The 24,146-nt window shown below is 43.4% G+C and overlaps 1 protein-coding gene across 1 annotated transcript; it reads left to right on the top strand.

Annotated features, from left to right (window-relative positions):
* The first annotated feature begins 15,608 nt into the window (after nucleotides 1-15,608).
* Nucleotides 15,609-23,781, top strand: LOC147462472 (DEA(D/H)-box RNA helicase family protein). The gene is made up of 8 exons (XM_086484090.1): nucleotides 15,609-16,023; nucleotides 16,648-17,243; nucleotides 21,821-22,015; nucleotides 22,134-22,321; nucleotides 22,412-22,625; nucleotides 22,712-22,837; nucleotides 22,904-23,076; nucleotides 23,194-23,781. Exons 1-8 carry the CDS (start codon nucleotides 15,624-15,626, stop codon nucleotides 23,417-23,419), a joined length of 2,118 nt encoding a protein of 705 aa, XP_086340216.1. The 5' UTR covers nucleotides 15,609-15,623; the 3' UTR covers nucleotides 23,420-23,781.
* The last annotated feature ends 365 nt before the right edge of the window (nucleotides 23,782-24,146 follow it).

The following is a 24,146-nucleotide window of genomic DNA, read 5'->3' as shown; positions in this document are numbered from 1 at the left end:
TCCTAGCAAGGTTTTGCAGAAGGATTCAGTGCCAGAGATGGTATGGTCAGGCAAAATGCCCTCATACAAACATCTCAGAGTCTTTGGCTGTGAGGCATATACTCACCTTCCAAAGTAATTTAGGAACAAACCTAAGCCAAAGAGTAGAAAGTGCATCTTTCTAGGCTATGGTAATTATGGTGAGATGGGGTACAGACTTTGGGATCCCGAATCCAGAAAGGTTGTCCGCAGCAATGATGTTCACTTTAATGAATCCAAATATCATTCTAAACCAGAGAGGGTTGAGGAGATTAGAAGAGTTGTCTTCCAAGAACATGGACCTGCACGTGCAAGACAAAATGTCAGGGCTCAAGGATAGGATAGAGTGGAACCACAGGTTGTAGCTGAGCCTGAGCCACCTATTGTGCGTAGATCTGGACGTGTCACGCGACCTCCTGATAGGTTTGTTCCATCTATGAATTATGTCATGTTGACTGATTGCAATGAGCCTTCATGTTACAAGGAAGCAGTGCAAATGAAGGACTCCGGGAATTGGCAATTGGCCATGCAGTCAGAGATGACAGCTCTGCATAAAAACCAGACATGGAAGCTAGTTAAATTACCACGGGGCAATAAGGCTCTACCCTGTAAATGGGTTTACAGGTATAAGATCACCGCTCATGATAGTCAGCCAAAGTACAAAGCAAGGCTTGTTGCCAAGGGCTTTAAGCAAAAACAAGGCATTGACTTTGATGAAGTCTTCTCTCCGGTGGTCAAGATGACCACATTGAGATGCTTTCTTGCATTGGTTGCCATATTAGATTTGGTGTTGCACCAAATGGATGTCAAGACAGCGTTCTTGCATGGTGATTTAGATGTGGAAATTTACATGCAGCAGCCAGAAGGGTTTGTTGAGAAAGGCAAGGAAGATTGGGTATGCCAGTTGTTAAAGAGTCTTTATGGCTTAAAACAATCACCGAGGGCATGGTACCATAAATTCCACAAGTTTATGCTTTCTCAAGGCTACAAACGTAGTGAGTTCGATCACTGTCTATATACAAAGAAGGCTAAGGATGGCAGTTGGCTGATCCTTATTTTGTATGTGGATGACATGTTGATTGCTGGCAAGCACTTGGAAGAAATTTCAGCTTTGAAGTCAAAGATGGCAAAATCATTTGACATGAAAGACATGGGTGAGGCAAGTCATATACTTGGTATGCACATTGAGAGAGACAGATCAAAGAAGTTGATTTGGTTATCTCAAACAGAGTATATTGACAAGGTTTTGCAACGTTTCAATATGGAGAAGGGAAAGGCATTGAGTGTTCCATTGCCACCATATGTGAAACTTAGCAAACAAGATAGTCCTGTGTCTGAGGAAGAACAGGCTGAAATGGATAAGATTCCATATGTGTCTGTAGTGGGTAGTTTGATGTATGCAATGATTGCTACTCGCCCAGACATTGCATTTGCAGTGGGAGTAGTAAGTCGATACATGTCAAACCCAGGTAAGAAACATTGGGAGGCAGTGAAAGGAATATTGAGATACCTGAAAGCTACAAAGAGTATGCGTATATGCTATGGGAGTCAGGAGCTAAGTGTAAAGGGTTTTACAGACTCAGATTATGCAGGTGACTTAGACAACCGAAGGTCTACGTCAGGGTATGTCTTTACATTGGCTGGTGGAGCAGTATCATGGCGTTCTAGATTACAAGATTGTGTTACTCAGTCTACTACAGAGGCTGAATATGTTGCAGCATCAGAGGCATACAAAGAATCAATTTGGCTTAATTGACTAGTAACAGATTTGGGAATCAAAGAAGAGATGCCTGTGTTATATTGTGATAGTCAAAGTGCTATACAATTGGCTCGCAATCCAGTTTATCATTCAAAGACAAAGCATGTGGATGTGAAGTATCATTTCATCAGGGAAATGCTCGAGGATAAGCAACTTCAGCTTGTCAAAGTTCACACCACAGAAAATCCTGCTGATCTACTTACAAAAGGACTTCCCTCAGAGAGCTTTGCGCATTTTTGCAAGCAGTTAGGTGTAGGGTAGTACATCACTTCTCTACATCTCTTGTATATTAGCTTGTATAGTAGCTTCTCTCACACTTAAAGTACCACATTGGACTTTAAGTGGGAGGTTGTTGGGGTATAAAGCCCAATGTGGTCGCCCAGGTAAGTGGGCGGGCCGCCAGGTATGTACACATATTCTTTTGTAAAAACCTAATAAGAACTCACTATGCTCTACACATTACAGTAGAGCGAGTTCACCATATCGTCGTGCTCTTCTTCTCGCACTCTCTCTCGCATCGCACTTCCGCTCGTACTCCTTCACATGGTAGCCATGAGATTGAACATTGATTTTGCAGTGGGAGTGATATTTATAGCAAATCCTGGTAGGAAGCACTGGGAAGCAATCAAGCACATCTTGAGATACTTGAAAGGTACGACAGACAAGTGCTTACGCTTTGGGAATAGTGATGCATCCACTGTGGATTACACAGCTGCGGATTATGTAGTTTGTGCGGATAGTCGAAGATCCACATCTAGCTATTTTTCCTATTTTTTGGATCAACTGTGTCATGGAGATCATGTCTATGGGAGATCTTGGAATTACTCAAAATTGAGTGTTGCATTGTGACAGTCAGAGTGTGATTGTGTTAGCAAAGAATCGTAAGTTTCACTCCAAGTCAAAACACATAGAAGTCTGTTATCATGTGAAACGAGACATATTGGCTAGCAAGTGGAGTGAGATATTCAAGGTCCAACCCTATAGATGCTCTCACGAAGGGCTACCTAGTTTTCACATTGCACGGAGATGATGGGTGTAGGGTGAATCCATAGGATTTCTTTGCGTTGTCAATGTACATACATAGGCCACATTGGCCTTCAAGTGGGAGATTGCTAGGGTTCAGGCCAGCTGGCCGGACACCCATCACACTAACCGTACTAACCTTACCTATTCTTTTGATCATATAGAACAATAATAAATAGTGAGGCAATTTCGAACCCTCACTGAGAGCTCCACCCACACAGTGCTCGTGTCTGCTCTTTGTCTCCCTCTCCACTCACGCATCACACTGCACACTCTTCAGGTAGGGACATTGTTTTGATCATATCTCCCTAACCGCTATAAATAAGGTCAAACCCTTCAAATTGATTATTATCATTAATCACACTAGTCTACAGATTCCACTTTCAATTGCTGCACCTCTCTCTCTCTCTCTCTCTCTCTCTCTCTCTCTCTCTCTCTCTCTCTCTCTCTCTCTGTCTCTCTCTCTCTCTCTCTCTCTCTCTCTTCGAGCTACCCAGTGCACACTATCTTGAAGGAGGATACAATGATACATGTGGGGAGCGGCTTATGAGAATCCCTTCTTGCTTATGTATAGTATAAATTGTTTATAGTGTTTTCTCTTATATGGATCATGCCAAAATTCCACATGTGTGAAGAGTTATGGTCAATATACAACCCACTTTTTTTTGTGCATCGAAGTGCTATCATATATACTCGTTGAATGGGGGAGCCCACTTAACCAAGTAAAGACCTTGATTAAACATGCTAAAAAGTGTATTTGGATCATCGTTATCACGTCAAGAGTGTGAATTAGTAATTGCTTTGGGTATGGGATCGCCTACATGTATATGAGAGCTACCAATGAGGGGTACCATATGGAATTGTGGGTTTTATGGCTTGTTTTGGTAAGTTGATTCTACTTTGTTAATGTCCATAAAGATATGTGTGGATGTATACCATATGGAATTGTGGGTTTCATGGCTAGTTTTGGTAAGTTGATTCTACTTTGTTGATGTACATAAAGATATGTGTGGATGTATATCTACCTACACCAAGTTTTATGCTCAGTGTTGCATAACACGACTCTCTTTTTGCATCATAATTGTTGACATGGGTTGCATATGTGCAAAGTGATGTGATGAGGTGATAGCCTATGTTATAGGGCTGAGTTTGATGCATTGGTATGAGGTCAAACACTCTCTCTAGTGTATTTTGCATGAATTCAAAAAAATGGAAAAAGTATTTTGCACATAGGAAGTTATGGTATATACTTAACCAAAGTGATGGGATTGTTTTGTATCATGGTTACAGTTATGTGATGATGGTGTGTTGTGCATGGATTGTCAAAGAACATATGTGAGTGTTTCAAGTGTATGTGTGTACTGCTTTCCATACTTCTAAGTCAAAACATGCTCTATGTGGAAGGAGGATGAGGTGCAATAATGGTATGTCACTTGCATGTGATTTAAAGTTTCCAAATTAGTGATTTGAGGAGATGTTTACTCACTACTTGGAAGCTTTTTTTTTTTTGCAAAAAATATTGAGTCTGAAGCATTCAATGTATAGAGTGAGTCTATCGACAGTGGGTGTACTTAAACTCTAACTGTGGGAGTTACTTGTTGGAATTAGGGTTGCAGGAAAACACACACATTTTGGAGAAGATGAAGGAATCTCAAGGCACACAAGAGAGAGTGTGTTATTTAGTGTGCAATGGAAAGATAGATAGCCCTAGAATAATGGGTGTATATACAATGCACGGGGGGGGGGGGGGGACCTCCTAGTGAGGGAGAAAATGCCCCTGGCAGTCCTGAGTGTGTTCACACACATCACTACCACATGTATATGTTAACAAACCCCCCTGGGAGTGATGCGATGGATGAAAGTTGGCACATAGAGTAGAGAGAAGTGCCATGCCCTGAGGACATGATCAGTCCACAAAGGGGAGTAAGCCCAAAGCTTTGCGGAAAGCTTCGAACTTATGAGACAATGCCTTTATGAAAATATTTGCAAGGTTGTCCTGTGTTGGCACATAAGCCAAGCTGATCTCTCCTGCTGAGAGCCTCTTTCTGACATAGTGGTAATGCACCTCAATGTGCTTTGTGCGAGCATGAAAAATTGGGTTCCTCACAACTACCAATGCGCTCTGATTGTCAGTGTATATAGTGTTGGCATTGTCCTATCCAACACCCAAATCAACCATAAGACGTTTGAGCCATACACACTCAACCGTAGCTATGAAGACTGCCTTGTACTCAGCCTCACAACTAGAAGTGGCCACAATAGGTTGCTTCTTGCTCAACCATGATATACATGAACTACCAAGCATGAAACAAAACCACATGTGGACACTTGCATGTCAAAACAACTAGCCCAATCTCAGTCCGAAAAAGCATGTAAGTTTGCCGTCAATGATTCCCCCTTGGGATAAAACAAGCCAAGATGTAAAGAGCCACTCAAGTAGCGGAAAATCCTCTTGACAGCCTGCCAATGCTTAGGCCCTGAGCTATGCATAAATCTACTGACCTGTGAAACTGCAAACTGAATATGCGGTCCCGTGTTGCATACATAAATGAGGCATCCAACAACAGTTTGGTAAAGAGTGACATCTGCAGGATCATCAGCATCATGAAGACTCAATTTCAAACCTGTTTCCATGGTAGTGGCAATAGGTTTGCAATCCTCAATTACAAACTTACACAACAATGTCTCTATGTAACTTTTCTGACACAAGGCAATACCACCATCACACTGCTTAAAATGTATACCCAAGTAATGATGCAACAGCCCCTAATATTTCATCTTGAAAGTAGCATTCTAATCAGCCTTCAATTCAGCAATCTGTCTCTTATTTGGCCGAATGATCAGCAAATCATCCACATAAAGAACCACAATGAGAAGTACATCACCCTCATTCTTTACATGCAATGTGATTTCTGTTGGGCTGTTACAAAAGCCTCGTTTGACCAAATAAGTGTCAGCTTTCTTGTACCAAGCACAAGGAGATTACTTCAACCCATATAAAGCTTTCTTACATCTGCACACTTTATCCTCTTGTCCTTTAATGACAAAACCATGAGGCTGCGTTACATAAACTTCCTCAAATATGTCACCATTCAAGAAAGCAGTAACAATGTCGCATTGATGTACATCCCAACCAAAATGAGTTGCCAATGACATAGAAAATGCACAGTAGTCATACGACAAAGTGGGAGAAAAACTCTCTTTATAATCCATGCCTTTTTGTAGTGCATAACCTTTTGCAACAAGTTGAGCCTTATGGTGATCAATCTCACCATCCGGCTTGCGTTTCAACTTGTAAACCCACATTGTACCAATGGCCTTTTTGTCAGGAGAGGCAAATAACATAAAGTCCATGTGTCATTTTCTATAAGTGCATCATATTTTGATTGCATGGAAACCATCCAATTTTTTGAATTCTGTGCTTCATCAAAAGATAGAGGTTCCTCAACATCATGTAAGTTAGACACAACCAAAACATAACAATTTGATGCAAAAGATGCATGGCGGGAACCTGAACGAGTACAATTAGACAAAGGTGCATCCAATTTACTGTTCTGTACATTTGCCTCATTGGAATTTACATTTGAACTTCCACCATTGAAAAGAGCCAACAAAGTGTCATAAATGTCCTGTGAGCTGACATTACTGTCTCTAGTAAATGACAGCAAGGGCTAAATAGAATCTTCCACAAACACAACATCCCATGAGAGCAAGATACGCTTTGTTTGCGGATGATACAACCTATGACCTTTGCTTTCAACACTATAACCAACAAAAATACATTTGACAGCCTTATCCTCCGATTTTTTGCGCTGTGTTTGTGACACCAAAGCATATGCCAAACAACCAAAAACACGCATGTGCTCAATAGAAGGCTTTCAATCATGCCATGCTTCATATGGAGTCATAGACTGCAAAGCTATCGTAGGACACCTGTTAAGTACATAAGTGGCACACATGATGGCCTCAAGCCAAAACGAACGCGGCAGAGCTTGACTCTTGACCATACATCGTGCCATTTCCGTAAGTGACCTATTTTTCCTCTCAGCAACACCATTTTGTTGAGACATATAAGACACTGTACATTGGTGATTTATCCCATGACTAGCCAGAAATGCATTAAATTCATGAGACATATACTCCCCCTCGATCGGAATGGAGGGTGTCCATAGTACATTTCGAGACATTTTCAACCATAGCCAGAACTTGTTTGAATAACATAAACACTTTGGACTTCGCTTTAAGTGGAAATACCCATGCATGCCTGGAGTATTCATCAATGAAAGTCACAAAATAAAGGTAATTGCCCAAGGACGGAGTTTGCATGGGCCCACAAACATCACTACGCACAAGTTGCAACCTGCATGTGGCCTTAACTGAACCATCCTTTGGGAACTTCAAACGTTGTATCTTACCCAAAATACAATCTTCACAAACATGTTTGACATGTGCTTCAAGAGGCGGCAAAGAAGCAACCATATCAGATTTTTACAAACGTAGCAAATTGGCAAAATTGAGATGTCTAAAACGTGCATGCCAAAGTTTTGCATCTGAAATAGCCTTAGAATTCACAACTGCACTTGCAAAATTCTGCCCACACTTGCCATACAAAGTGAGCTTATACAGGCCACGGCATAAAATGCATGATGCAACAATTTCATTACCAAAACTGAGATCATGTACAGTACATCTATCATCCACAAATTTGACTACAAGACCAAGTCTAGCAAGTGCAGATACAGACAAAATATTCTTCTTGCTCCCAGGTACAGAAAGTGCATCAACAAGTGTGAAAGAACTACCATTTGCAGCAGTAGGCACAATCTTTCCAACTCCCTAAATCGGATAAGAGGCATTGTTGGCACAAGTAAATGAATTCCCATGGGGGATAGACTCAATAGAGGCGAACAAATCACGATGTGAGGTAATGTGCTTTGTAGAACCACTGTCAAAATACCACACATGTGAATCTGTAGCAATTGACATGCATGTATCATGGATAGTAGGATTATAGGTACACTCTGCACTAAAATCCCATCCTGCATCAACATCAACAACACATCTCCTTTCACAGAAGACTCAACAGTAGTTGCATTTGTAGTGGAACCACCCTCTTTCTTCTTAGCCTCTCTGGCCTTCAACTTAGGACACTGTTTGATTAAGTGATCATTAGCTTTATAATAATGGCAACACATCTTCTTTTTACCCTTATCACCAGAATTACCAAACAAACTGCTGCCAGTAGAAGCATTAGGAACAGGTGATCTACCACTCGCGGAAGAACCATGAGAAGTAGCTACATTGTTGTTACCACCTTTTCTTAGCAGCAACAAAAGCCTATTCAACTACACGCTGTTTAGTCCTGTTTTTCCTGGAAAGTGACTCTTGCAACAACAATGTGCACAATGCATCAAACTTGACAACTTCGGGATTTCCTTGGGTCATAAGTCTCCAAGTACTAGCAAAATTCTGGTAAGAATCTGGCAACAGTCTGCACAAGGGAACTGTCTGAAATGACTTAACCTGCAGAAATAAGTTGCTCATTAATATCCTTGATACCATCAGGGAAAGTGTCCATATCAGCTTCCTCATTGCATAATCTTCAACTCCAGCTCTTTACGCAACAATGCAATTTTAGCCTCATTGTTGCAACTTCTTGCATAAAGACCAGCTAGAATATCCCAAGCCTGTTTTGCAAGTTTTATTGAGCGAATGTGGCGAGTAATAGTGAGCTTCACAAACAACCCAATCAATGCATGAGCTTGTGCATCTTTTACATCCCAACGAGCTTGCTCAGTCGTAGGCTAAACTGTTGGGATTAAAGCCCAAGTGGCCTCTTATGCGGATATGGCCGCCCGCCCGCCTAACTCACTTCCTCTGACTCTTTGTATATACTAACTTATACTTTGTGAATACTAAGGAATTGGGAGATAACCCTTCTAACAGTTCTCTGCGTACTGTACTGTGTAAGCTCACTGTGTGTGTGTGTGTGTGTGTGTGTGTGTGTGTGTGAGAGAGAGAGTCGATCCACGCTCCGCTCCGCGACTTCAATTGGTATCAGAGCCTTGGTTCAGTGCGGATTTGCGCAATCACGCGCGCGCGCACTTTTTCGGCAGATTCTGGATCCGGAGTTCGAAAATTCACACCCGGCGTTCCGGGAGCGTTTCCATCAGGCGACCTGGGGGTTTACCCCCCTTTCGAAGCCGTTTATGCCCTCAGAATTTCGTTCTGAGCACTACAGCAGAAGATAGATTTCAGCCGCAAAGAAATCCGTCTTGTGTAGATTGACAAGCAGGAGGTGGTCGACATCAATATCGACATCGACATACATCACCTATTCGTCTTCAGAGCATCATCTATAGACCAGGTACACATATATATCATCAGATATATATATTGCAGTCTGCATTGCTACTTCTTGTGCTTGCCAGGTTCCAGGGGAGGTGTGGCCATACGACGGCTTGACACCATTGGCATGTATTGCAGATTAATGTACTGTGATTGTGGGTCTGCTAGTTGTGAGTCACGCTAGCAGACAGACCGCCGCAGCGGTCATAGGACAGTGATTGGTCTATTATAGGATGTATGCTAGTTCTGGGCAGTTTGCTGAGCCATCTGAGAGGGTCGTGTGTGAGGTTTTTTGAAGCCAAGCACTGGGGGCTGGGTTACCCAGTGTGAGGTGGATTAGGTTGCTGGAGTTCCCCTCTACACGCATCTTCTTCGGCGACTTTTATCCCTTAGGATGTATGACTTTGTGTAGACACTGGATTGCATCTTATGCGTCAGGCCGTTGAGGCATTGTTCAGGGTTCAGTCTTGAGACAGATACAGGTTCTGTCATCGCCCAGAGAGGAGACAGTGTATGCTTACAGGATTTGTCACTGGTCAGCTATTTATGATTGTTTTTTGAGCTATCTTTTGGTTCCCAGAGCTCACTTTACAGGGGAGACTCTATCAAAAATTTTCAAAATACTGACAGTTCCTGAGGAGAGGTGTTCAGCTTGTTGATTACAGCTTGTTTACTGTGTACAGAGGCCAGTTTACAGGGGAAACTCTGTCGGATTTTTCTCAGGAGTAAGCAGTTTGGCAGATATGGCATCTTCTCAAAGTGAGACTCTTTACAACATAAAGAAGCTGGATGGCACAAACTTTCCATTCTGGAAGAAGCAGATTTGGCAGGTTTTGGTGCAGAAAAAACAAGTGAAGCCACTGAAGCTCAAAGGGGAGAGACCAGAATTTATGGCTGAAGATGAGTGGGAAGAGCTTGACGAGTTAGCTTGTTCCACAATCATGCTGACACTGGCAGAAAATGTTTACTTCAATGTAGCAGAAGAGACTACAGCGTATGGCGTATGGCAAAAGCTATGTGATATGTACGAGAAACAAAGTGCTGCTTCTCAGATTTACTGGCTCAAGAAATTGGTGGATTTGAAGATGAAGGAAGGGACAGCCATGTCAAATCATCTGAATGAATTTCACTCAATTTTCAGCCAGTTAACAGCACAGGAGATAGTCTTTCCAGATTCAGTGAAGGCTATGTTTCTCTTAATCACTTTGCCAGACAGTTGGGATACTTTTCGTACAGCGTTAAGTAATTCTGTCGCGCCAGAAGGTCTTACAAGTGCCAATGTAGAAGGCAGCTTTCTCACAGAGGAAGTGAACAGGAAGAACATTGACAAAGGCAAAGGCAATAGTGCTTTGGTCGTTCGAGGGAGACAACAGTTTAAAGAGAAGAAGGGTAAGAAGGCACAAAACCGAAGTAAGTCTCGTGATTCGAAGTCAAAGGATGACATAGAATGCTACCATTGTGGCAAGAAGGGTCACATGAAGCGAGACTGTACGAAGTGGAAACAAGAAAAAGGCAAAACAAAGAGTTCTGAGCAAGATGAAAAGAAGAGTTCAGTGAAGATTGAAGAGGTGAATGTCACAGGATCTGGTTCAGACAGTGATTCTGGTATAGCAGCTGGTGACATCTTCCTTACAAGCAATCTTGATTCTGTTTTCTTGACTGCAGAGGATGGACATGCTATGAGTGATTGGATTATCGACTCAGGGGCATCTTTACATGTTTTTCCGCACAAAGAGTGGTTTACATCATATGTGGCTACTAAAGATTATGTCAGACTTGGCAATGAGCAGGTTTGTGACATACTTGGAGTGGGAGATGTGCAGTTGAAGTTTCAGAATGGCTCTTCTTTATGGCTTAAGAATGTCAGACATGTTCCAGCAATCCGAAAGAGCTTGATTAGTACAGGGAAGTTGGATGATGCGGGTTATGTGACAGTTTTTGGGAACAGCGCTTGGAAGATCTCCAAAGGTTCGATGACTGTAGCACATGGTAGCAAGTCAGGAACTCTGTACACTTTACATGTTTCAGAGGTTAAAAACCATGTAATTAATGTGATTGAGCAGCCAAGTGTGTCACTGTCGCATCGTAGGTTGGGACATATGTCAAAAAGAGGAATGGAAATACTTTCTCATTATGGTTATTTGCCTGGCTTTTCATTTCAAGATTTCGAGTTTTGTGAGCATTGTGTTTATGGTAAGCAAACACAAGAACCGCACAGATCAAAGAGGAATCGTAGGGACGAACGGTTAGCTCTTGTACACAGTGATCTATGCGGACCAATGCCTAGTTTGTCACTAGGGGGAGCAACGTACTTTTGTACATTCATAGATGACTATTCTCGCAAAGTATGGGTTTACTTCTTGAAGCACAAGGATGAGGTGCTCAAGGTCTTTAAGACATTCTTGCAGCTGGTGGAGAATCAGAGTGGTCAGAAGCTGAAGTGCTTGAGAACTGACAATGGTGGAGAGTACGTTTCCAAAGCTTTTCAAGACTTTTGTGAAAGCAAAAGGGATTAAGCGGGAACTTACTGCACCATATAATCCTTCACAGAATGGGGTTGCAGAACGTATGAATAGGACCATACAAGAGAAGGTCAGAAGCATGTTGTCAAATGCTGAGTTGCCTAATGGATTTTGGGCGGAAGCAGTGGCTACAGCAGTCCATTTGATCAATAGGTCTCCTAGTAGGGTTCTGGATAAGAGTGCAGTGGCCGAGATGCTATGGACAGGCAAGGCACCTTCGTATAAGCATCTCAGAGTCTTTGGTTGTGAAGCTTATAGCCATATTCCTAAGGAGTTCAAAAATAAGTTAGAACCAAAGAGCAAGAAGTGTATATTTCTTGGCTACGGAGAATCGGGCGAGATGGGTTACCGGATTTGGGATCCTGAGTCCAGAAATCTTATTCGTAGCAATGATGTGCATTTCAATGAAGCCAAGTTTCACGCTAAGCCAGAGAAGACAGAGGAGATCAGAAGAGTTGTCTTCAGGGAAGATGGACCTAGTGCTAGCACATCAAGACAGCATAGTCAGGCTCAGGAACAGCCTATAGTGGCTAGAGAGGCAGAATCAGTTGTGGTGAGACGTTCTGAGCGTGTCTCCAAACCACCTGATCGTTATGTACCATCTCTAAATTATGTCATGCTCACAGATTGCGGAGAACCATCTTGTTACAAGGAAGCATTACAAGTGGTTGACTCGAAAAAATGGCAGTTGGCCATGCAGTCAGAGATGACAGCTCTGCATAAAAACCAGACATGGAAGCTAGTTAAATTACCACGGGGCAAAAAGGCTCTACCCTGTAAATGGGTTTACAGGTATAAGATCACCGCTCATGATAGTCAGCCAAAGTACAAAGCAAGGCTTGTTGCCAAGGGCTTTAAGCAAAAACAAGGCATTGACTTTGATGAAGTCTTCTCTCCGGTGGTCAAGATGACCACATTGAGATGCTTTCTTGCATTGGTTGCCATATTAGATTTGGTGTTGCACCAAATGGATGTCAAGACAGCGTTCTTGCATGGTGATTTAGATGTGGAAATTTACATGCAGCAGCCAGAAGGGTTTGTTGAGAAAGGCAAGGAAGATTGGGTATGCCAGTTGTTAAAGAGTCTTTATGGCTTAAAACAATCACCGAGGGCATGGTACCATAAATTCCACAAGTTTATGCTTTCTCAAGGCTACAAACGTAGTGAGTTCGATCACTGTCTATATACAAAGAAGGCTAAGGATGGTAGTTGGTTGATCCTTATTTTGTATGTGGATGACATGTTGATTGCTGGCAAGCACTTGGAAGAAATTTCAGCTTTGAAGTCAAAGATGGCAAAATCGTTTGACATGAAAGACATGGGTGAGGCAAGTCATATACTTGGTATGCGCATTGAGAGAGACAGATCAAAGAAGTTGATTTGGTTATCTCAAACAGAGTATATTGACAAGGTTTTGCAACGTTTCAATATGGAGAAGGGAAAGGCATTGAGTGTTCCATTGCCACCATATGTGAAACTTAGCAAACAAGATTGTCCTGTGTCTGAGGAAGAAAAGGCATGGGGGGAAAAACCTCCTAGTGAGGGAAAAAATGCCTTGCAGCAACAACAACAATCCTTGCAGCAAGACCTACAACATCTTCAACATCCCCTGTATCCTCAGAACCAGGACGTACATCAATGCCTTGCACAATGTTCGAAACACCCTTCGAAACAAGAACATGTTGTGTCATATAAGCCCACATAGGGTAATTGCCCCCATCCAATCTATCCTCAACGAAAAACATCTTGAACACATATGTGTTGTTGTCAGCCATGGTAAATGCTACACCTGATGTGTAAACTACCCAAAAAGAGGAGAAGGAAAGTGGGAACAACACGTGCTATATAGCACAAACCGTAGAAGACTGTAAGGGACCTATTATGCAAAAAACAACATTGTTAGAATTTTTACACAAAATGACAAAATAGCCTGCACAGTACTGTCTGTAGTGGAAACGGAGGCTGAAATGAGCCCGAATAAAAAATCTGAGCTGACAAAGCCCTTTAAGATTTCCCAAAATTTTTGTCAACTTGCGAACGCTCGCCAAAGGTCATAGAAATCGAAGAAAGTGAGGAGGCGTGTGCTGGAGCTACTGGCGACTAAGCCCGGGAGGACGCAACCTCCTTTGATACCAATTGTTGGAATTAGGGTTACAAGAAAACACACACAGCTTGGAGAAGACGAAGGAATCTCAAGGCACACAACAGAGAGTGTGTTACTTAGTGTGCAATGGGAAGATAGATAGCCACAGAATAATGGGCGTATATACAATGCATGGGGGGAAAAACCTCCTAGTGAGGGAAAAAATGCCCTGACCGTCCTAAGTGTGTTCACACACATCACTACCACATGTATATGGTAACATTGCTTTCAATGATGGTTTATGGTCAAGGGGTGAAATTTTCCTTATGGTCACGATTATGGTTTTTGGTTGTGATAGCCGATGTGGCTCTTGGATTATTTGTTTCTTGATACAACTATGCTGCCAAAATGTTGTCAAAATTTCTATCGTAATGTGATGTACTAAAGTGGTTTTGTAGGATGGTTGTGCATCACTTAAAGTGGGATGGAGTGCTTACTCATGTGATAGCTTATAGTTTATGATTTATCTCTTGGTCGTAGCCAAGTGGTCGTAGCCAAAGTGTGATCGTACGTGCTGTGAGAGCCATATGTATGGTTTATGGTTCATGCTAACAGTAGATGCTCAACATGATTGACTATCTTGGAAGGAACTGTTTGATGGATATGTGGTTGCATAAAGAGGATTCATGTTTATGTTGAGATGCAGCTTTATTGGATGACCACTTAGCAAATCGCATTGCACGACGATAAAGAGTTATGGGGTCGGCTCCATTGTGTCCATTTAAGAGGGGTTGACAAAGGCATGATTTCTTTGGGGACTTACATTCATAAGTAGGCCATAATGATTTGTTTCAAGTGTGTACGGCTCAGTTTATGTTTGGGGCGTCTAACCTGACATCCGGCGAGGTTCATTGAAAGAGGCGTGACACCTAAACTTGTTCGCTTGTTGTTGATATCCTGCTACCGGCAAGTACTTGAAATCCTTTCAAAACTTGGGCGCATGGAGGGAGGCAAAACGCCCTTCAATGACCTTGCTTTTTTAGCAATCTGGGCCACCAACGTGACTTAAGTACCACTCCACTTTTCAAGAGGGATTGCTTACCCAAGGTCATTGAACAATCAATCCCTCAAGGTCGTTGAGCAATGTGGGCCAAGTGTGTCATCCTTGGGAGAGGAACAAAACGAAAATCCCTGTAACACACTTAAAAAAGGTAGATATCTATTGTCCCAAAAAAAAAACTAAGACCAATTCATTTAAAATTGATCCAAGGTTATTTTGGGAATTTCTACAAATTTCAAGGGCACTGAAATCTTTTTCGTTGAGCTAACACATATTATTATATACGGAATATTACCAAAATACCCCTCTAATTTGTGGAAATTCCCCCCCCCCCCCCCCCCCCCCCCCCCCACGAATAATTTGTGATAAATTCCCAAAATGCCCTTCAAATTCTCCAAAATTTCCAAAATACCCCTGGTTGTGACATTAAATTTCTCCAAAGATAAAATAATTTGTAGCTTTTCATAAGAAGACTAATTGTGTATCAATACAGGATGCTAAAATAAGAATTTGAGTTGGTTATGTAGGCTGTAGAGATGAATTGCTTATTATTTTTAGACATAAGCGACTTTTTTTGTGAGGTAATTTGTGACAAATCACATGCTAAGCACTCAAAAAGGGATCTCATTTTTCAAAGAAGAATGAAGATCAGAACATCTTGAACAATCCGACCAAAATAGATACAAGAGTATTTTGGGAATTTTGAAATTTAAGGGGTATTTTGGGAATTTCCACAAATTAGAAGGGTATTTTGGTTATTTTCCCTATTATATAACGTATGCTCGCAACTTCAGCTGAGCTAATTAAACCATGGCTTCTGTGCTGAGCTCTGCCGGGTTGTCTTCAATGTGCTTGGATAGCAGAACTTCCTCCTCGAAAGCCGTCTGTTCTCTGGGCCTTCAAAATGCGCAGGTTCATGCATGTCCGCCTATGTTTCAAAACACGCAGGGCCATCTAGGTGCGGTATGCAACCGAGAGCGCTTGCTTGTCTCCGCTTACAAACAGAAGCGTTCTAAAGACCTTCCTTCCGGAGCATACGAGATGGTAGATGAAGAAACTGGTGACCGTGTACTTGTGTTTGGCATCGAAGGTGAAGAAGACAAGATCCCCTCCGAGGACCAGCTCAAGTGGGAGCCTGTCAAAAACCTTAAGCGTGGTGATATCTCTGAGAAAGCTTGGCTCAGACTACTGCAGGAAAATTTGCCAATAGGTGAGATGGAGTTTCATTGCTTGCGGCAATTTCTTTATTGCTACTACCATGCTTCTACTAGAGCTTTGAGAGGACAAGTTTTCTTGATAACTCCCTCTGGATACTCAACAAAATCCTACAGAGACAATGAGGGAGCGTTGTAGGGGGTGGTCTTTTAATACAAAATTGGGTGCCTCCATAAGGTTTTCAAATAGGGTTAGGCAACGTAGTTGGACAAGTTGGGGTGACTAGTGGCATTACATAGTTGTCGTGTGCCACTTGTTTGCAAGGGATATTCATATTAACAGAAAATGTGCTTGTGATATGTTCTGAGCTTAACATGCACAGCTTGGTACTTCTCTGATATACATGTTTTGCAACCGCGACATATTCTATGGCTAGTGCACCGTATGTTTTGCAAGATTGAGCATGTTACATAAGGGTGTGTCACTCCCTTGTGTTTAAGATTCGCTTAAGGTGAGCGGGCAGGTACGTTGAAGTTTAATCTTACATGCAAGTGCTACAGAAAAGTAGAGCTTTAAGAAGTGAAAGGTGAAGACTGCCTGTCTTCAAATTTATTTTTAAGCAACCTATCAAACATCCAATTGTATTAACATACCTTGTGATTTATGCACAAGGTTGCAGGTGGAACAGCGTATTCTGCAACAGATAGCATGAGCAGTGGCTCAATGAGTAAGACCAAGGAGGCACCTCCTAAGAAGTTATATCCTGAGACAAAGGCCGTGAAAAGCAGGGGTCTTTTTAGCAGGTTGAAGGTCCAATCCTTAAGGAATAAAACAGATTCAGACAGACCTCGGAGTAGCAGAGTGGCACAAGAGGATCTGGAAGTACAGAAAGAAATTTCTCTGCGGAAGGATGATTGGGAACCCTCTTCAATTTCTTCTCGTCAAAGACAGAGAGTTGCAGAAGTTTCTGCTTCTTGGAGCAAAAAAGATGAGGGGCATGGCAGAGAAGAAGCTCCTTGGAGAAAATCAGATGAAAGGAACAATAGGGGTGGTGTCACAAAAGTTGGATTGAGTAGAGCAGCAGAAAATTTGGAAGAAGCTCCCTTAGAAAAGGTAGGAAATAGGAGGACGAGAGCCTCACGTGTGCAGAAGAGCTCTAAAGAAGTTGTTGCTAAAGACTTCTTTAGTATAAAATCTTTCAAGAGCGTCGGAGCCAATGATAAGGTCCTCCAAGCATTGCAATTCATGGAAATGAGGCGTCCTTCACAAATTCAGGTACATAATAGATTAAGCATGCATATATGTATAGCAAAGAATAGAAGATGTCTACATTATTTGCCTGGAATGTTCTCACATGTGCAACGCAAGACTAGCAAAGTTGCATGCCAAAAGGGGTGAAAGTTAGAGAGTGCAAGAGGATGGAGGGAAAGAGGTTTTAGTGTGTGCGCACTTTTAACCTATTCTACCCCAAAGAAACAAAAAGTAGAGGAGTGTAGCAGGAAAAGTGTGTGGTGCTCTCTACAGTGGGTGCTCCTTAGTGCAATGTGTGAAATCTCAACAGAAAAAAACATCACACAGTAATGGAACAACTCCTCAAAGCACAACAACAGACCTAGAACTTAATGGAACTCGACAAACTCTTAGAACTATATAGGCTCTCTGGTTGGCAACACACTCAGCTCCAAGCCCAAGACTCAGAGGTAGAGTGGGGGTGTCAAGGCTCCAATGTGCAAGAAGGGTGCAAATATGCGATGCTGGACCCAAGACTCGCATTAGACCATAGAAAAAAGATAATGATATCTGACGACTAAAACCAACTACACATATATACAATCATAAGAGCCACCAATGGCTAGCAAAATATCCAAGTCCAGCTAAGTCTACCTCCAAATTGTGGTGGTGGTGATCTGGCCACGTGTCCACTAGACCATCACCCGTATCACTGCCACGTGTCTGCCTAGACGAGAGTCCGTCTAGTGTGAACTCCAGATCAACTGTAACTAACTGCTTGTCCTGTGCCAGTGACACTGGTGACTGCAGCCTTGCTACAGGTTGCCTCTGCCAAAAGACCACTCACCGTCTCTGTGAAAGAAAACACTGAAAACTGCTACATCTCGAGTCCATAACCAAGAAGGAACCTCCTATGTACATGTAACCAACTTGGACACCCCAAGTTAAGATTCTACTACGACACAACAGAGATTCACTTCAAAATAGTTCACAATTCACAATTAGGTCGACACGGCCCGGCCCGGCCCGGCCCGGCGTAGTTCCCTGCCAAGAGGTGGCCCCAAAGACTGGCGCCCCTTTCTGTGTTCAAAGTACAAGAGAGTGAGTAGGTGCTCACTCTTAGACTCTGCGTCCAGATGCTTTGAGAAGTGAGGGCCTAACCCACTTATTTATTGGTACAAGGGATGCCCAAAAGCAGTAATCCAAAAACTTTTAAAAAATAAAGCAACTGAGCCCAAAAGCTGTCAATTCAGCGAGCGTATTTTCCGGAATTTGTACGCTCTGCCACGTCAGCAAGTCAGAGCAAAAAGCGGGATTTCCGTACACTGTGCCACGTCAACCAGTTAGTGCGTTTTGCACCAGAAAATGTGGACATCCGTACTGTGGCCACGTCAGCCTGCCAGGTGTCATCCCGGGGTTTGTTGCCATGCCACGTCACCTATTTGTGACAGTACAACTTGGGAGAAAGGCAAACATGTAGGGAAGACAAGAAAAAGGGACATTGTTAAAGCTCTAAATAGACGACATGGTTACACTTTGACTTGCTTGAGTTGCTCCACTTCCAAGGTCTCAGAGGGGGTGTTGGACCTTGGTGGAGTCATTGCTTGCAAGCGTGCGCGTCTGTAAAAAGCTCCTTAGTTATAGACTTTAGAGCTAGCCACTCACTACATGCACCTTCATTTATGAGAGGGGTACCTATCCTCCATTTTCATGCGCACCCATTTATCAATTGTCTTGGGCTTGTTTTGTGTGCATCGTTGGCTCCTCCTACACCATAGGAGGGCAATGGCATTGCCCTATATATTTGCTTGTCCCCCCCCACACGTCCCCGTCTCCTTGTAGTAGGGTTACATGGTCACTGGCACAAGACATGCAGTTAGTCTCAATTGGTCTGGAGTTCACACTCGGACTCTCACCTAGGCCGTGACATGTGGTAGTGATACGGGTGGTGGTCTAGTGGACACCATGGCAAGATCACCACCACCACAATTGTAAGGTGCAGCGGAAGTATGTTGATAGTGCTCAGGATGAGTGCTTCGAATTGTGCTCAAGGGTTCCTTTTACTTACGGAAGGGAGAGCCTTCCGTTACTCTTAGAGAGAGAGAGTGCAAGTGCAACGATCACAAACAAAGTGAATGCTACTGTGAATGAAAGTGCTTAGACTGAGAGAAAGAGAGAGAAGAATACGACACCAAGTGGTTCTCAAACCCTCCTCCTATGGCCCCCCTCTCTATGGCGAGAGAGGTCTATGCTATAGATTGCACAAATGTGGTACAATGGTCTAGATGCTGTGGTTCTTGATGTCGATGACGATGTCGATGACGATGATGGAGACTATGATGATGACGACGATGGTGTCGTCGTCAAGTCTGGGATCTGCGACGATGGCGACGAAGGTGTTGTTGTCAAGATAGGGATCTGCGATGACGATGACAAAGGTGTCGTCGTCAAGATAGGGACTGCGATGATGATGTCGACGACGGCGGCGTCAATGCTGAAAACAGAAAACGTTAGATGTTCTGCTATGGATCTCCTACTGTGGCGGCACTGCGGCTTGGATGTGCAACCTCTGAGTCGCACTAATGCTGAAAAGCAAAAACACTGGCTGATCAGGCTGAATTCTGAAAACGCTAGGCTGATCTGGGACTCGATGGAAAATTTGGCGAGGATCTGCAACCGGGTGGGAGCGCGTTCTCGCGAGGCTAAGGCTAAAAACTGAAAACGCTAGGTTTGGAGCTAAGTGTGCTGCCAACGAGAGACTCTGTATGGTTCTATGAGTTTGTCGATTTCCCTTGTGTTGTGCTTTGAGTTGTTTGATTGCTGTGTGATGTTTTCTTTTTTGCTGGAGTGAGGTTTCATGCACATTGCACTTAGGAACACCCACTGTAGAGAGCACGACACACTTCTCCGCTACAGGTGCCTTGTTGTGGGGTCTCTATTCAATCTTTGCCTGAGGATACACCCTCTTCCAATGTTTCTATAGTAACCGAGCCCAATGTGCCACCTGAGCCAGCAACAAGTGTGGAGGTGAGGTCACAGAGGCTCATAAATCAGCTGCTCCCTTGGTGGAAACCTTTGGACTTGGTGAGCCTAGAAAAGAATCATAGAAGGGGAAAGAAATCCCCTTTACAGGAGTTCACCTACACCTCAACCCTCCTCTCAGCCTCATCTGTGTCTGACTCTCCGACCGCTTCCTGACAGATGTTGAGCAGTCAGTCATGAAGAGAAGATTCGCTTCCTGTGACTTGATAAAAGAGTCCATCACTATTGATTTTGCACAAGATTGGCTTGTAAACCTTCTGGCAAGACCAGTGATTGTACGGCTAGCAGATCCTAGTGTCTGAATCTGCATAGGAGGCAAAGGGCATGTTTCTTTCTAATCATGGAACAGGTCAGCTCATGCTGCATCCCCCAGATGTTGTCTGTGAATTTACCTTGCGAGCCAACAGAAGAGTTGCAAGATGCCCGGCTACCATCAAAATTCTAACACCTAAGATAGTCAAATATCTTATGTATCACCTACACACCCCCTCACCCCTACCCAATTCCCTCATCCCCTTGGCCTCTACCCACCCTCTCACCCCCCCTCGCCCATTACCCCCCCTTCCCCCTCGCTCCTACCCACAACCCTCCCCCTCACCCCTACCCACCCCCTCTCTCTCCATCTCCTCCTCCCCGTTACCTAGCCCCTACCCTCTTCCTCGTCCTACCCTCCCGGCTCTGATGATATTGGCATCTTCTGGAAGGCACCTGAGACCGCACCCACTTTGCTCGATCTTGTTGGTGTCCTGGAGACATGAAGAGGTTTGCAATATCTCTACCATAGCAGGAGCTTCTTTTGATAACATGTACAAGGAAGAAGACTCTGCGTTCTCAGATGATGCGCTTTGTAGATGCACAAATGCACATGATGGCAACTGATTGAAGGAAACAGGTAGCGTTTGGATCAGGCTCAGCATTGTGCTGTAAACAGGCAGGTCCTTTTAGTTGTCTTGGGTCTGCTTGACAGTTCTATATGGTGGTAAGTTTCAGACCAGGTGGATAGATACGTGAAATACAATACGTAAAATATGAAACAAACCGTTGGACGGAACTGGACGTCATCTGTCAACCATAAATTATGCTAAGTATTGATCCGTATATATGTATGATGTGTGTGCGTGTATCTGTGTGACTTTGTATGTGTGTAATGCATGTGTTCCAATCAAAGAACAAGATACAATTGTCACACTTTGATAGTGTGAAAAATTTGAATTTAGAAGTAACAATTTTCTTGCAAAAATTTAGTAGTCAAGCAAAAAAGTAAAAGCAACTAAAAGGTTGGAATTGGATGAACAATACGTACCGAACGGAATGTAAGGTCTTGAACGTTAAATTCATGGAATTTATGCAACCTTGATTCCAGAGGGAATAGTTTTGTTTGGCTTTGTGGTTTCTTGAGGGGATGTGAGGACTGTTTTGTGCCATTGCAGGCGACTTTATGACGTTCTTGGGTGGCATGACTAGAGGTAGTGCGTTTGTGTGTTTTACCACCAACGACCTAAGATGCTTCATATTAAATTTTAATAAGTGTGTGCAATTACTGTGTGAAAATTCACTTAATAATCGGGGTCATAATGCAGGCATTAGCTTACGAACACATCCTCAATGGTCGCAGTTGCATAGTTGCAGATCAAACTGGTTCTGGGAAGACGCTTGCTTACTTAGCTCCTCTCTTTCAGCTCTTTCTGAAGGAAGAGGAGGAGGGGTTGAGTAAATCCTTTCCAAACAGGCCCCGAGGTCTAGTATTGGTCCCAACCAGTGAACTTGCTTCACAGGTATTTTTGTCGTTCACCGCTTTTGACACATACAAGCGCGCAAACCCACATCCACACACGGTTGCAAAGTTCTGTCCCTCATCTTTAGTTTCTCACAAATTACGTGTACCACTTTCAGGTGCTTAATGTCTGTAGGTTAATCTCAAAAGGAGGTGCCCTTCTTAGGTCTATGGTTGCAACAGGTGGATTCAGGTTGAAGACGCAGGTTGAGGCGTTAGAAAGTAGTGCCGATATTGTGATTGCTACCCCTGGGCGATTTCTGCAGCTTTTGAATGCAGGAACCTTAGTACTTGACAATATGAAGAGGTGCTTTGTGCTGGTTTTTTCCTTGTACCTGGTGTGCGCTGTGTAGTCGTTTCTGACTGAAGGCCCCGTTTGCTGTCGATTGTAATGTAGTGTTGTTTTTGATGAAGTGGATATTCTGTTTGATGACCCTGAATTTTCCGAGACATTAGAAAAGATTGAGAGCTTGGTACCTATCAAGACTCAGTACATCCATGTAACAGCAACTCTCCCAGTTGATGTATGCGACAGTATATTGGAGAAGCATCCAGCTTCTCTGCCACTTATGGGTCCGGGTCTTCACTGTACAGCTGCTGGTCTCCAAGAGGTGATCTCCTTTTTTCTTCATCCTAACTAAAAGGGCATTCTAGGTGGGGACTTGCTATAACAATGCTTGAAAACTCCACTGTTCAGGTGCTTGTAGATTGTAGTGGTGAAGGAGAAAAGACTCCAGAAACAGCTTATGAGAACAAGAAAAAGGCGCTTCTACAGCTTGTTGAACAACAGCCTGTATCCAAGACTATAATATTTTGTAACAAGGCAGGTATCAAGTCGCCTCCATCAGCTTCTTTTGATCTTATTCTAAATCCTTCTGTGAATGTGCAGATTGAGACCTGCAGGAAGGTAGAAAATTCCTTGAAGCGATTTGACAGAAAAGGTGCCACGGTTGGTGTTCTACCCTATCATGCTGCGTTAGCGTCTGAAGTGCGGCTTGAGAACATGCAGAGGTTTATGGAATCCGACCCTGAGAAATCGGTGTTTCTGGTTTGTACAGACAGGTATCAAAATGAACTGCAAGTTTGCACTTTTTATCTTTTCCGTGTCCTCTTTTGGGAGGAGGGAGAGGGCAGGAGGGAACTTGTTCGGTATTGAAGTGCTTTGACTTGCTTGTGCAGAGCTTCTCGAGGCTTGGACCTAGTGGATGTAGAGCATGTGGTGCTGTTTGATTTCCCCAGAGATCCTAGTGAGTACGTGCGAAGGGTTGGCAGAACTGCGAGAGCTGGTGGTGCTGGCAAGGCCTTCGTCTTTGTAGTCGGGAAGCAGGTCTCTTTAGCTAGAAAAATAATGATGCGCAATGATAAGGGCCATCCTATTCATTCTGTGCCTTCACACACTTGCTAAGATAGCTTGATGCCGTTCTTGACCTGCAGTTTACCCCCTTTAACCTGAGGTCGCTTTTGATATGAGACTCACACAATTGTAACAACTTTCTTTTATGCTACTGAGGAGAGAGTTCTTATAGAGAAGATGCAAGATATGTTCCAGTTGCAGGCATCAGGTTTCAGTGATATTGAGTGGCCTTGTATGCACGCACGCTGGACTCTAGGGCAAGTTTCACTTTGATTTGATTCCCACTATCTAGACATCATCCGATTTCTTTTTCCAATGTGTCTGGTGGTGTCTGAGCTAGTTCTTGGAGGTGCGGCAGTCACACCTTATTGTATTTGTTCTTTCTAGCATCCACGGTTTCGGTGTTTTCTGTCTCTTGAGTTCATCGTTCTATCAGACAGCAGCATAGCTGAAGCCCTTGAGGGAGAGAGTGGTATTGGGAAGGTCCTTTAGACTGGTCAGGGGGCCGTTGGATGGTTGGCCATATGCCCCAGGTTCTTAAATAAATCCCGGGCGGTGGTTTTGACGGTGGGCAGCAGTTTCTGCGAATCTTGAGGCAGACGAAGGGCCCGAAAAAAGTCGTCCATGTTGACCTGCCCCCCTCACAACCTGTGTTTTGAACCCCTGACCTCCTCGTTGGCAGCCTGGTGCCCTATCAGTGGGTTTCCTTACTCCCAATGTCACACCACTTCCTTATAAAGTGAACTGTTCCAGGCAAAAGTAAACTCGGATGTGAAAA

This window comes from Adiantum capillus-veneris, chromosome 2 (genome assembly GCF_014529385.1).
Source record: "Adiantum capillus-veneris isolate H3 chromosome 2, ASM1452938v2, whole genome shotgun sequence".
NCBI lineage: Eukaryota > Viridiplantae > Streptophyta > Polypodiopsida > Polypodiales > Pteridaceae > Adiantum > Adiantum capillus-veneris.
The sequence above is the reverse complement of the archived record's forward strand: the minus strand, read 5'-3'. Positions and strand labels throughout refer to the sequence as shown.

Coding starts and splice junctions, on each gene's coding strand:
- LOC147462472 (XM_086484090.1), top strand. CDS start 15,624: ATGGCTTCTGTGCTGAGCTCTGCCGGGTTGTCTTCAATGTGCTTGGAT. Junction 17,244..21,820: donor GGCGTCCTTCACAAATTCAG/GTACATAATAGA, acceptor GTCATAATGCAG/GCATTAGCTTACGAACACAT. Junction 22,838..22,903: donor CTATAATATTTTGTAACAAG/GCAGGTATCAAG, acceptor GTGAATGTGCAG/ATTGAGACCTGCAGGAAGGT.